Raw genomic sequence first — 14,254 nt, forward strand, 5'->3', positions numbered from 1 at the left:
ATCGACCTGGTCAGGTCCTAAAGGACATCGTTGCTAGACTGGGTCTGTGGCAGGTGATGAGGGAACCAACAAAAAGGAAAAACATTCTTACGTCATCTGCAGATGCATTTGTCCAGTAAAAGTCACAGTCCTTATGGAGATGGAGTCCTGCCTTTACATTGAGAATATGCTTTGTCGTGTTGTGTGGCACTATCACTGTGCTAAATGGAATAGATTTCGAACTGATCTAGCAACTCATTACTGGACATCTATGAGGCACTGTGGGCTATCAACAGCAGAACTGTATTCCAGCACCATCCTCAACCTCATGGCCTGGCATATACTCCACTCTGCCACTGCCATCAAGCCAAGGGATCAACCTGGGTTTAATGGAGAGTGCAGGAGGGCATGACAGAAGCAGCACAGGCATATCTAAAAATGAGGTGTGAACCTGATGAAGCTACCAAACATGACTACCTGCATAAGTAAGCGATAGAGCTAGCGATCCCACAGCCAACAGATCAGATCTAAGCTCTGTAGTCCTACCACATCCAGTCATGAATAATAGTGGACAATTAAACAACTCAATGGAGGTGGAGAAGTCTGTACAAATAGCCTCATCCTCAATGACGGAACCACCCAACGCATCAGTGAGAATAGATATGGCTGAAGCATATGCCAGTCAGAAATGCCAAGTGGCCATCCATTTCGGACTCCTTCAGTGGTCTCCACGTATAACATTCTTCAGCTAACTTGATTCACTCCACTTGATGTCATGAAAAGGTCGGAGGAACTGGATACTGCAAATGCTATGGGCTCTGCAACATTCTGTCAATAATATTGAAGACTTAGATTTCAGAACTTATTGCTCCCCTAGCCAATTGCTTTCAATGCAGTTACAACACTAGCATCTACTTGACAATGTGGAAAATTGTTCAGGTGTGTCCTGCACATAAAGCAAGACAAATCCAACATGACCAATTACTACCCCATTGGTCTACTTTCGATCATCAGTAAAGCGATGGATGTTGTCATCGACAGTGCAATCAAGCAACACCTGCTCAGCAATAACCTGCTCAGTTTGGGTTCTGCCAGGGCCGTTCAGCTCCTGACCTCAGTACAGTCTTGGTTGAAACATGGACAGAAGAAGTGAATGCGACAGTCCTTGACATCAAATCTGCATTTGACCAAGTGTGGAATCAAGGAGCTCTAGCAAGACTGGAATCAATGGGTAATTGTGAGGACAAATTCTCCATTGGTCAGTGTCATACCTGGCATAGAGGAAGACGATTGTTCTGTTGGAGGTCAGTCAGCTCAGTTCCAAGACACGATTAGGGTAGTTTCCAATGCCTAACCATCTTCAGCTGTTTCATCTATGACTTTCTCTCTATCAAAGGTCAGAGGTGGGGATGCTTGCGAATGCTTGCACAATGTTCAGCACCATTCATGCCTCCTCAGATATTGAAGCAATCCAAACTCAAATACAACAAGATCTGGACAATATCTAGGCTTGGGCAGATAAGTAGATAGGCAGGAGGCTGGAAGAACACAGCAAACCAGAACAGCATCACAAGGTGGAGAAATCGACGTTTTGGATGTAAACCTTTTTCAGGACCAAGTGGCAAGGCTAACAAGTGGCAAGTAAAATTCACACCACACAACTGCAATGACCATCTCCAATAAGAGACAATTTAACCACTGCCCCTTGACATTCAATGATGTTGCCACATAAACGCAAAGGCTACAAGAACACATCAGCAGCTAGGTATACTGTGGTGAGTAATTCACCTCCTGATTCCCCGAAGCCTGTCCATCATTTGCAAGGCACAAGTTAGGAGTTTGATGGAAAACTCCCCACTTGCCTGGATGGATGCAGTTCCAACAACACTCAAGAAGCTTGACACCATCCAGGTCAGAGCAACATGCTTAATAGGGACCACATCCACAAACATCCACTCTCTCCACTACTGACAGTATTTTGATTAGCAGCAGTGTGTACCATCTACAAGGTGTATTGCAGACAAAAACCAAAGATCTTTACACAGCACCTTGTGAACTCATGACCACTAACATCTAGAAGAACGAGGAAAAACAGATAAATGGGAACACCATCACCTGTAAGTATTCCTTCAAGCCACTCATCATCCTGACTGGGAAATATATCGCCATTCTTTCACTGCAGCTGGGTCAAAGTTCTGGAATTCCCTCCTCAGGTGTATTGTGGGTCATCCTATAGCACATTGATTGCAGCAGTTCCCTCATCACCACTTTCTAATGGGTCACAAGATACAGCCAATAAATGTTGGCCAATGATGCCCAAGTCAAGCAAGTGAATTTTATTTTTAAAAAAGGCACTTTTTGCTACTTTGGATCAGAAAATAGCACTTCCATTCACTTCGTGACACTACCCAGTTGCCTAGCCTTCAAACCCAGAACTCTAACTACCTTTTCCTCTCTTGCCCTCTACTTAGTCCAATTTTTAAAAAAATATAATTGGTTTTGGTCTATCTTGTCCTTGGCATTTCTTCCTCACCTTCATAGATGTCCTGCCTCCAACTTAATTTATTTTGTCCACAAAGAAGATTGCCCACTGATCTTAATAGAACATGGTTAATCAAGAAGATAAAGTCATGGAAACAAGAACAGGAATGCTGCAGGTGCTGAAAAGCAAAAACCGCCCAGGATTCAAGTTGGCATTCCAGTTGGGCAACTCTGACCTATATAGTAAATTCAGGTATGACCTTCACAAAGTCATGCCAAGAAGCAATACAGAATTAAGTTTGAGACCCCGACTAACCAGATGGACATTTGCCGTTTGTGGCAAGGCTGACATGACATAATGGGCTACAAGGCGAAGTCAAGCAGAATCGCAGTACATCCCTAGCCAATGAGTTTGATGCAATCTACACTGGCTTTGAAGAGAAGGGCAATGTGACAATGCCACATGTTCCAATTGCCTCAGATGCACCAGTACCCTCAGACACAGATTTCAGATTAGTCTTCATAAATGGTAAACTCATGTAAAGCAACCAGCCTGGATGGAATCCCCAGCACTCAGATCCTGCACGGACCAGCTGGTGGGAATATTCGCAGACATCTTCAACCTCTTTTTACTATGATTTGAAGCCTCCAACTTCTTTAAGAATACCCCCAGTGTTAAAGAAAAATCATGCAGCATACCTCAATAACTCTCGTTGATATCCATAATTATGAAGTGCTTTGAGATTCTGGTCATGGCTCAGATTAACCTCAGACTTGGTATCCTGCTTCCACCTTTTGCCCTGTATCCTTTGATCCCTTTGGCCCCAAGAATTACACCTAACCTCTTTATTGGACCTTTCTAACCCTGTAATCATTACTTCGGAGAAGGGCAAGTCAATGGATGCATGGGAACACCATCACTGCAAGGTCCTTTCTATGCCACTCATCATTGTGACTTCGAACTATATTACCACTCCTTCAGTGTCACTGGGTGAAAATGTAGAACTCCTTCATTAAGATTAGATTACTTAGTGTGGAAACAGGCCCTTCGGCCCAACAAGTCCACACCGACCCGCCGAAGCGCAACCCACCCATACCCTTACATTTACCCCTTACCTAACACTACGGGCAATTTAGCATGGCCAATTCTGACCCGCACATCTTTGGACTGTGGGAGGAAACCGGAGCACCTGGAGGAAACCCACGCAGACACAGGGAGAACGTGCAAACTCCACACAGTCAGTCCCCTGAGGCGGGAATTGAACCCAGGTCTCTGGTGTTGTGAAGCAGCAGTGCTAACCACTGTGCCACCGTGCCACCCAAAGATAGAGTATAGGACCAGATATAATGAGTTTATACCTCCACCAGATGAACTGCTGCAGTCAATCAAAGGTGTTGGCTTATCTTCACTTTCTCAAAAACAATCAGGAATAGTTGTTGGCCTTACCAGCAATAAATGTTATGACAGAATGTTTTTTTTAAAAAAGGAAATGAGATCAGAAAGAATAACAGACTCAGATACAGTGGGATTGGCACTTCAGATAGAGACAAATTTGAGTAATACACAAAAATACATCTGCTGGTAAGATATTAAATTCAAGCAGTTAGCACACATCATTTATTGTGTTCCAGATATCACTTTGTTACAGATACAAATTATCCTTAAAAACAAAACTTGAAAGGGTTCAGAAAAGATTTACAAGGATGTTGCTAGGATTGGAGGATTTGAGCTGTAGGGAGAGGCTAAATAGGGTGGGTTTTTTTTCCCTGGAGTGTTGGAGGTTGAGGGGTGACATTACAGAGGTTTATAAAATGATGAGGGACATGGATAGGATAAATAGACAAAGTCTTTTCCGTGGAGTTGGGGAAGTCCAGAACTGGAGGGCACAGGCTTAGGGTGAGAAGGGAAAGATATAAAAGAAACCTAAGGAGCAACTTTTTCACGCAGAGGATGATGTGTGCATGGAATGAGCTGCCAGAGGAAGTGGTGGAGGCTGGTATAATTACAGCATTGAAAAGGCATCTGGATGGGTATTTGAATAGGAAAGGTTTAGAGGGATATGGGCCAAGTGCTGGCAAATGGGACTAGATTAGGTTAGGATATCTGGTTGGCATGGACGAGTTGGATCAAAGGGTCTGTTTCTGTACTGTCCTTCTCTTTGACTCTAATGTGCATTCAAGATACAGTCTTTAATTGAGAAGCATTAACAAATGCAATCCAACATTAATTAAACAAATTGACTTTTATACTTTCTGACGTAACCTCATAACGCCAACCTACATTCTCTCTAAACTGCATGATTGCATGTGTGAACAACCACTTTGATGTGCCATACATGGCAAATAATGTCAGCACACAAACTGCAAGTGGAAAGAAAATTAGAGGGAACATTGACTCCAAACCCAACTTAGGCTATTAGTGTACTTAATGTGGCAAAATACTCTTATGTTTGAAAAAGTACATAATTCAACTTTACTTAACACTGCACAATTCCTGATGAATGGCTTATGCCTGAAACGTTGATTCTCCTGCTCCTCAGATGCTGCCTGACCTGCTGCGCTTCTCCAGCATCACACTCTCAACTCTGATCTCCAGCATCTGCAGTCCTCACTTTCTGCACCGCACAATATCTGTTTATCCATCCGTCCATTGTGTTGTACTTTGATGAAAGCCTGGTCCTATCTCAAGTATCTCAGATGTAAACCTTAAGTCACTGATTATAGGGGACCTTTAGGCAGGCTCACTCAACTTTCCTCATGGTTTTCATCTTCAATTTTTGGTGAGATGGAACCAAGACAAAAAAAATTCCAATGAGCCTCTACTGAAGGGAGGGCTGTAACTGCATTAATTAAATACAAGTACTCCTGCTGGATAGTAACCAAGTATTTAGAATAAGTGTTCCTTTTGCCATCTGGTGTGACTAAGTTTACCAATGAATTAGTGACCACTCTGTCTAAATATAAGAAATCGTCAGATATCTAAACAGTGTTTGGAGACCCCTGTATAGTCTTCACTTGTTCGGGCTGTCTGGAGTGAGGTTTGTAGATTTTGACTTCTAAGTAAGAAATGAGAATTTATAGTACTAACATTTACTCTTAAATCTACTTTTTAAATCGATAGAATCTCCCTGTACGTTATCAAGTTTACACATGAGATTCCATGAATTTACAAAGGCATCTGATTAAGCATTTTACAATGGCATTTCCCCATTAAAGTCTGTCAATGTTGATGACCAAAAGTAATCATTAAAATGCTTTTGGGAGGGAAAAAGAATCTGCCATGATAGCAGAGTGCCTAACATTTCTATTGTACAAATCTTTCTCTTTCAAACTTTGTACTTGTCTTTAAGTGTTGCTCAGATAGTTGTTGAATTCTAGCCTTCACAATCTGTGGGTCTCAGTTCAGGGATAGCTGTCTCCAGGCTAGGTTACACATGAAGATTTATAAACTAAACTGGCCAAATGTGAAAAAAAACTATTATCAGTAATATCCACAATTCAGATAAACGCCAGTCGAGCCAGTGAATAAAGTTGAACAAGAGAGAAAATAATAAGAGGATAATTCTGCAGCTTGACAAATAAGCAGGTTCATTTGGCGGCACGGTGGCACAGTGGTTAGCACTGCTGCCTCACAGCGCCAGAGACCTGGGTTCAATTCCCACCTCAGGCGACTGACTGTGTGGAGTTTGCACATTCTCCCCGTGTCTGCGTGGGTTTCCTCCGGGTGCTCCGGTTTCCTCCCACAGTCCAAAGATGTGCGAGTCAGGTGAATTGGCCATGCTAAATTGCCTGTAGTGTTAGGTAAGGGGTAAATGTAGGGGTATGGGTGGGTTGCGCTTCGGCGGGTCGGTGTGGACTTGTTGGGCCGAAGGGCCTGTTTCCATACTGTAAGTAATCTAATCTAATCTAATGTGACATTACAGATGCTTCGGAGCATACGGTTTTCCATTTCTGGCTATTCCCATTGAAATGAGAATAAAATATATTTGTTCAAAGGTGATTTTACATCACATGCTACAGAACCAAAAATATTTTTTGTCAGGAACTGAGTTATTTTGATGATTATTGGAAATTAAACTGCATTGACTTATGCAGCTTCAGGTTGCTTGTAACTTCAGCACACCATTGTGTTCCCTGGCCAACATATCTGCCTCATGTTTGCTGCAGTGCTCCAGCAAGGCTTGGAGCAAGCTGAAAGAAAAACAGCATCTCATTGCTCGTTCGGGTACCCAGCAGCCTTCAGGACGCGATATCAACTTCAATGGTTTTACAGCCCTTTAAGCCCTTTATCCACTCACCACATGCCTGGCCCTGTCATGACATGAGCTGCTTTCAGTGCAGCCAATCCATTTTCATCTATTTACAGTTCCCATTATCAGCTTTTCATTCTTTCTGGCTTACATTTATACATCGCTTTGACTGCTCTTTCCCGCTCTCTCTCCGCATTCCATCCCACCTATTTGCTTACTCCTTCCCCCACGAACCCTGTCATTAGGATGTAAACTATCTGCTCCCAGCTACTCATAGTTCTGAAAAAAGTGTCACTGGACTTGAAATGTTAACTCTGCTTTCTCTCTGCAGATACCACCCAGATCTGCTGAGTTTCTCCAGCAATTCCGCTTTTTGTCTCAACTTATTCAGTATTGGACTTTTGAATCTGATTGTATGGTTGGATTAATTCACCTCTTCATGCAATGAATTGGAGGGAGAGTGTCAGGGGAAGACAGGGTAATACAAAGTGGATGTAGAATGGATGGAAAAGTATATTAGCAGAAAACAAAACAAAGGGTTCAGTCAACTGCTAAAAATTTTATTTTCACACGAGTAATGCTGTAGATTAAAATTTAAAAACTCAAGAATAGCTTCATTGTATTATAATTAATATGATTACCTCTTTATAACTGAAATTACCAATATAGAGAATCAAAAAAGAAAATAAAGTTGTCAGTAGGAAAAAGATGGTTTCAAACTAATTTGTTGCCATGTAACAATATATTTTAGAATGACAGAGATGTAACTTAAGTTTTCAGTACTCATTATGTTGAAAGTTTTACTAGTTATCTTCTGAGAGGAATGAATGTTCTTGCAGCTTTCAAGATTGAATTTTTCTCTACAAAGTATCTACAAAAACTATTGCTTAAAGGCTTTTAATGCCAATTACAAAATAGAAAGCCACATTCTTAATTTACATATTATGGTGACACCAAGCACTAGGATTGCTTCACAATCATGCTAAAATTACTTTCCATTTAATTAAGCATGTAGAAAGGAAATTTGGGGAAAATATGATGAATACCAGATGATAAAAATCATCATGAGTGAACTTTCAGCTTTTAATCCACAAAAAAATTGCATGGAATTCTTTCTCAAAAAAAAAAGCAAATAGGAAAATGTCCTTTGGAATGACCAAAATCAAAATCTGACCTGTGGTGGTGTGTGGATATTTTTGGCAGTAGTTTCAACCTAATGTTAACAACCAGCATCTTAAATCTGTTTTGCCATCCACTGAAGTTTGAAGATTAATTGATTTGCAATAAGTAACACTAAAGGTTACCCTTAAATTCTCTTGATAAAATATTCCCCAGAAAGAATCCAATCCCATTTAACAATAATAAATTAAATTTATACGATATTTCTAAGATAAGAAAGAGTCTCAAGCCACTTCATAGGAACATTACAAAACAAACTATGACATAGAGCCACAAAAGGTGATATTACCACATCATTTGACCATAAGCTTGGTCAAAGAACTAGGATTTCAGAAACATCTTGAATTAGCGAAGTGAGGTATAAAAGTAGCAATGTGTAGGGGAGGAATTCCAAAGATTGGGACCTCAGCAAATGAAGACACTGGGCATCAGTGGTGGAGCCATTATTATTGGAAATGCAGGAGATGCCAAAATTAGCTATTGGCACCTGTACAAGCACCTCCAACATATAATGTCCTGAATATGTCATGTCAATACTGGATCTATAAAGAAAGGTTAAAAAATTAGGTTTTAAGGAGGATCTTCAAAGTAGAATGCAAACACTTATGGAGGAAATTTCAGAAGATAGTGCCTAGCTAACTGAAATCACATCCGGCAGTGGCAGAGTATTAAAAGAGGACTTTATTTCTGCACAGAGTTATTTTATTACATGTACACTAAAATATGGGTGTTCTCTCTTACAACTGCACATACTCTCTGTATTTCTGGTGCCCAAGTGAGCTAATGACCTCAGGTTCAGAAAAGGGAAATGTTTTTCAATGCATTAACAGTAATTAACTATGCTATGTAAACCTTATTCTTGAATCAGCTGAAGTCAACTCAGAGCTTCTGTACAAAGAAATACATTACAGAATGCAAGCAGTCACCTCAGATTTCAATTAATTGAGCCATGAAACTAGGCTCCAAAACAAAAATGAGCCCTCTGCACTTTGCCTGTCCAAGTTTTCAGTTCTTCGATTCTTACAACAAAGATCATAATTGCATTTTTTGCATCTCTGACAACAATTGACATCATTTCAAAAAAAGAAAAGATTTAGTGATATGATCTCAGCTGCTGCCAATACTTGATATGTCAGATTTCAGAGTGAAACCTGGCTTGATAGACCAGAAGTTTTATTTTGCAGTTGGTTACTGCAGCAGTTATTCACTGAACATCTTCGCAGAAGAATGTCAACATTTATTACACACGAAAGAGAAAAAAACCAAAAAGCTGTATAAAAGACAATTTGAAAAGATCTTATCATAAACAGCAAAAATAAAAATTTGACTCTTTTTCCAGTAAGACTCTTTTTCAGTCAGTGAAATATCACTCCAATCTTTAATTTCTTACTCAATTGACGACATCACAAACATTTTCTTTGGGCCATTTTTACAATACTCACCAGATATGATTCTCTCCATCTCCCGCAGAGACACAGGCTAAGTTACTGATGTTTCTCATCAAACTTTTCCAGTTACTTTAACTACGATTAGGTTGCCAGATAGTAGGACCACTACTCGTGTGCATCTTCTATTTTGAGCTGAAACTGCTTTTGTCATCTTGTCCCTCTTCTTTTGTATCATAAAAGCTCCATTTAATAAACACCAGCAATTGTCTCACCAGGAAGCTTCAGTCATAGAGATGTACAGCACGGAACCAGACTCTTCGGTCCAGCTCATCCATACCGATCAGATATCCTAAATTAATCTAGTCCCATTTGCCAGCACTTAGCCCATTTCCCTCTAAACCCTTCTCATTCATGGATCCATCCAGGTGCCTTTTAAGTATTGTAATTGTACCAGCCTCCACCACTTCCTCTGGCAGCTCATTCCATATAGCACCACCCTCTGAGTGAAAAAGTTGCCCCTTATATCACTTTTAAATCTCATCCTAAACTTATGCCCTTTAGTTCTGGACTCCCCCATCCCAAGGAAAAGACCGTATCTATTTTGCATATCCATGCATTTCATGATTTTATAAACCTCTGTACGGTCATCCTTCAGCCTCCGATGCTCCAGGGAAAATAGCCTCAGCCTATTCAGCCACTCCGTTTTGCTCAAACCCTCTAACCCTGGCAACATCCTTATAAATATTTTCTGATTCCTTTCAAGTTTCATAACATCCTTCCTGTAGGAGGGAGACTAGATTTGCCCATGATATTCTAAAAGTGACCTCACCAACATTCTGTACAGTCACAACATGACCTCCCAATTTCTATACTCAATGCTCTGACCAATAAAGGAAAGCATACCACTTACTTGTCTGATCATTTAGCATAAGTCACATGATTTTTTGGAAATATTATTGACTCACTGCTAAAAGATATCAGGAAGATGGTATATCTGGCCCTTAAAAAATAGCAGTCACTTTCACAGAACTGAAAATCAAAATTACAGTTACTTCTACTTTAGAACTCAAGCTCTCAAAGAAGACATCAGAAACCTTTGTCACCGCAACTACAGAATATCAGATATACCATCTTCCTGATGTTAAATACTGATTTAGTTAAGCAACTGTGAACAAACAAGTTTCTGTATCTGCCTGTAAGGAGTCAGACAAATAATCTTTCCTAGAAATCAATAAACTATTCAAAATTGAACAAATCATTTACAAACTTAATTCCAGATCCTATAAATGCAATCATGTATCTCACCAACACTCCTTCAACCCATTGTGAACATTGCCAGGGAGGTCTATATTGATGGAGCATATATAAACATTCTTGGAAAGAACCTCAGTTCATACAAGCAAGCTAAAGACGGCATTAAAGCTAAAGATATGAGCAGCAATGTTTACAATATTTAATACTGTATGAAGGTCACTCAGGTTCTCTATTCAGTCACAGTAATCAGTCAGAGAAGGAAGAATAAGAGAGGAGGTAGCCTAGCCAGTCCCCTTCTATGCAGATTTCTGTGAATAACTAATTTGAATGCAATATCACCAACCATAATCCCAACTGCACATTTTTCAGCCCGTCCTGATAGCATCAGCTTGGTTACAAAGCCAAACTTAAAGCGACAATAAAAGAAACATTCCAAACTCAATTAACCCCCAAGCTATACTGCATACAGAAATAACTAGATCATCCTTATTATCCGCCTGCTTAGCATAGTGCTTCGGCAGAGTGTCATTCCAGTGGTTGTAACACAACTGATGAAATGCAAGTGACCTTTGGTAGAGAAGACTGCAGTAGCATGAAAAAACCATCTCAAAGAGCTCTGAGCCTACAAAAGTGGCTATAGATTGCACCATTCTGCTTAGGCTGACTAATTTGACAGGCAACAGTCAGGGAACTGGGGGACAGACAGAGGTGGCATGATGGATGCTGTTTTTCTGAGAGATGAAAGACTATTGAATTTATAGCTGCCAAATTAATTGATGATGTGATATAAAGTTAGATAACAAAAGCAAATGATAAAGAAGATATAAAGGGTTTGCAAAGGCATGTGGATTGCTTAAGTGAAGGGCAAAGGTTGCGTCACTGGAGAACAATGTGGGAAAATGAGAGACTGTCCATTTTAATCGGAAGACTCTAACATAGCTTTGACTCTAAAGCAGCTCTAATGTAAAGTACCTCTAACTCTTATATAGCTATATTGTGGAGGTGTAGGTGTTGGACTGGGGTGAACAAAGTCAGTAGTTGCATGACACCAGGCTATAGACCAACAGGTTTTTTGAAATCATAAGCTTTCTGAATGCTGCTCCTTCAAAGTCTTCAGCCTTCACTTGATGAAGGAGCAGTGTTCCAAGAGAGTGTGGTCTTCAATAAACCCATTGGACTACAACCTGGTGTCTTATACAGCTGGCTGCTGTTTAAACATCTGCAAGCCCCAGGATGATCATCAAGTGACATATGTTTCCTAAAGTCAGAGCAGAATGTGCCACTGCTGTGTGGACCAGCAGCACACCTGTATCCATGAGGCTGCCACCAGAGAACTGGGTTCAGCTGACTGCCATCAACCCATGTCAGAGTCACAAGAACATGAGTAACAGAAGGAGGAATAGGCTGTCGAGCCCCTCAGGCCTTATATGCCATTCAGTAAGATCACGGCTGAGCTTTTCATGGACTCAGCTCAACTTATCATCTTGCTCACCATAACCCTTCATTCCTTTATTGTTCAAAAGTCTCTTTCTCTTTGCCTAAAAAAAAATTCAACAAGGAATTTCTTACTGTTTGTGGGCCCACTGCTGGATACAGTGACACTAATTGTAAATACAGCAGCCTCTCGGTGAGTTCTGAGAGTTAACATTGATGAAGGTAAAAAGAATATGCAAGCATTTAAATATTTCTAAAAAATATTTTGCCCCAGTGGATGGGTATTTTGCTGATTATATGGTAAAGTTGAACTGAATCAGAATCTAACTCTGTTCATAACTGGAATTAAAGAGCAGTTGCAATTGTACAGGAATTCTTTGTTTATTCCTGAAAACTGTAAAATTAAAAGGAACGACTTTAAGCGAAGCATAGTTTCCGCAGGAATTAACGTGAAAGCTAAAGTTTAATTCCTGCACACGTGCTTTGCTCTGAAGAAACAATGAAAAGATGGAAACACAATACCATAAGTATGCAATAGTGTGGGTTCATAACTGAAGTAACTTACAAAGTAAATCAATAAATATAAAGTAAACAATGTATGGATGCTTACTTCAAGGCCTTACAGCAAAAAGCAACTTTAAAATATCATGTTACAGTCATTGTCGTACGGCATAGAAACAGGCTCCTCAAGTTGAAATGACGTACACTCATAAAAGCTTATATTCATTAAGTAACAAAATATATTCTAAAATATATGATAAATACAATAAAATGTAATTACCATAAAATATTAAAATTACATTTGTCTGATGATCGTTTAACCAACCAGGCTCCATCTAGTGGCAAGCACCAGTCAGTACAGGCAGAACCACCTGTACTAAACATCATCAGTCACTGGATGGAGCCAGGATTTCATTCCAAGTTAATTCAGTTCAGCAGCCAGCAGAGAAAGGCATACTGAAGACAACATTAAGAACTTTAAGCGGACATTAGGTAAGAAAGACTGATGGTGGGAGCAGCATCCAGAGGAAGACCAGGAGACTGAGTTCAGGGAGTGGAAGCATTGAATTTGAATTTATTTATTGAATTTATTGTCACATGTACCGAGGCACAGTGAAAAGCTTTGTCTAAATTGAAACTCTAAACTTTAAACTAAAACATTGTCTGTGTTTTATTAACAACAATGAAGTGAAGCATTAAGAAAATCAATTTTATGGAGGTGCTGTACTTACAAGAGGACTACGTTGTATACTGGCCAGGTACTGCAGCAAGCCCTTGGTGTGGTAAATTGTAGGATGGAGTTCAGGATTTGGGGTTAACCACTGCCGATTAAGATCTTCGCCACTTAAGGAGCAGCGGTGACTACAAAACAGAATAAATAGAAAAATTAATTAGGAAGACTTTCAAGCTAATTTTTTTTTAACCTAATATTTCAAATAGAAACAAAATGAAACACCTATTCAGGTTTATATGTTCCATTCCTTGTTCATGACTAAGTGTCTCCTTAGGATGTGAGATTTTTCTGTTTCTTTGTATTAGATTACTTACAGTGTGGAAATAGGCCCTTCGAGCCAACAAGTCCACACCGACCCTCCGAAGAGCTACCCGCCCAGACCCATTCCCCTACATTTACCGTTTCACCTAACTCAATGGGCAATTTAGCATGGCCAATTCACCTAACCTGCACATCTTTAGACTGTAGGAGGAAACCCGAGCACCCGGAGGAAACCCATGAAGACAAGGGGAAAATGTGCAAACTTCACACAGACAGTTGCCCGAGGTGGGATTTGAACCCAGGTCTCTGGCACTGTGAGGCAGCAGCGCCAACTATTGTGCCACCCATTTAATGACACATCTCTGAGACCCCACATTCACTGTCGCTTCGATGCCTTTATTGCTAATTCTATCAAAGTTCGAGAGCCAGGCCCTCTTGTGTCACAGTGGTAGTGTGCCCAGCCCTGGGATGGCAGGCCTAGGTTCACGCCTGCTCCAGAGATGTGTAATAACAGCGTTAGGGACTTGGTTTGATTCTGGTCTTGGGTGACTGTGTGCAGAATTTGCACATTCTCCCCAGTGTCTACGCGGTTTCTGCCAGGAGCTCTGGTTTACTCCCACAGTCCAATGATGTGCAGGTTAGGTTGACTGGCTATTCTAAATTGCCCATACTGTGCAGACTAGGTTGATTCGCCATGGTAAGTGCAAGGTTATGGGATAGGGTGAGGGCTTGAGTTTGAGTGAGATGCTGTTGGAGAGGTTGGGCCTGTGAAAGCCCGATGGGCTAAAAGGTCT

General features: G+C 40.5%; 1 protein-coding gene across 5 annotated transcripts in view; it reads right to left on the bottom strand.

Moving 5' to 3' along the window:
• The window catches only part of agtpbp1 (ATP/GTP binding carboxypeptidase 1), a 336,457-nt gene that overhangs the window by 63,075 nt on the left and 259,128 nt on the right, over positions 1-14,254 (bottom strand). For all 5 annotated transcript variants that reach the window (XM_060838211.1, XM_060838238.1, XM_060838220.1 and 2 more), the window contains one exon: positions 13,198-13,327. In XM_060838211.1, the coding sequence (XP_060694194.1) occupies positions 13,198-13,327 (130 nt within the window). The remainder of the gene's footprint in view (positions 1-13,197; positions 13,328-14,254) is intronic.

The sequence above is a fragment of the Hemiscyllium ocellatum genome, chromosome 2 (assembly GCF_020745735.1).
Source record: "Hemiscyllium ocellatum isolate sHemOce1 chromosome 2, sHemOce1.pat.X.cur, whole genome shotgun sequence".
Taxonomy (NCBI): Eukaryota; Metazoa; Chordata; class Chondrichthyes; order Orectolobiformes; family Hemiscylliidae; genus Hemiscyllium; species Hemiscyllium ocellatum.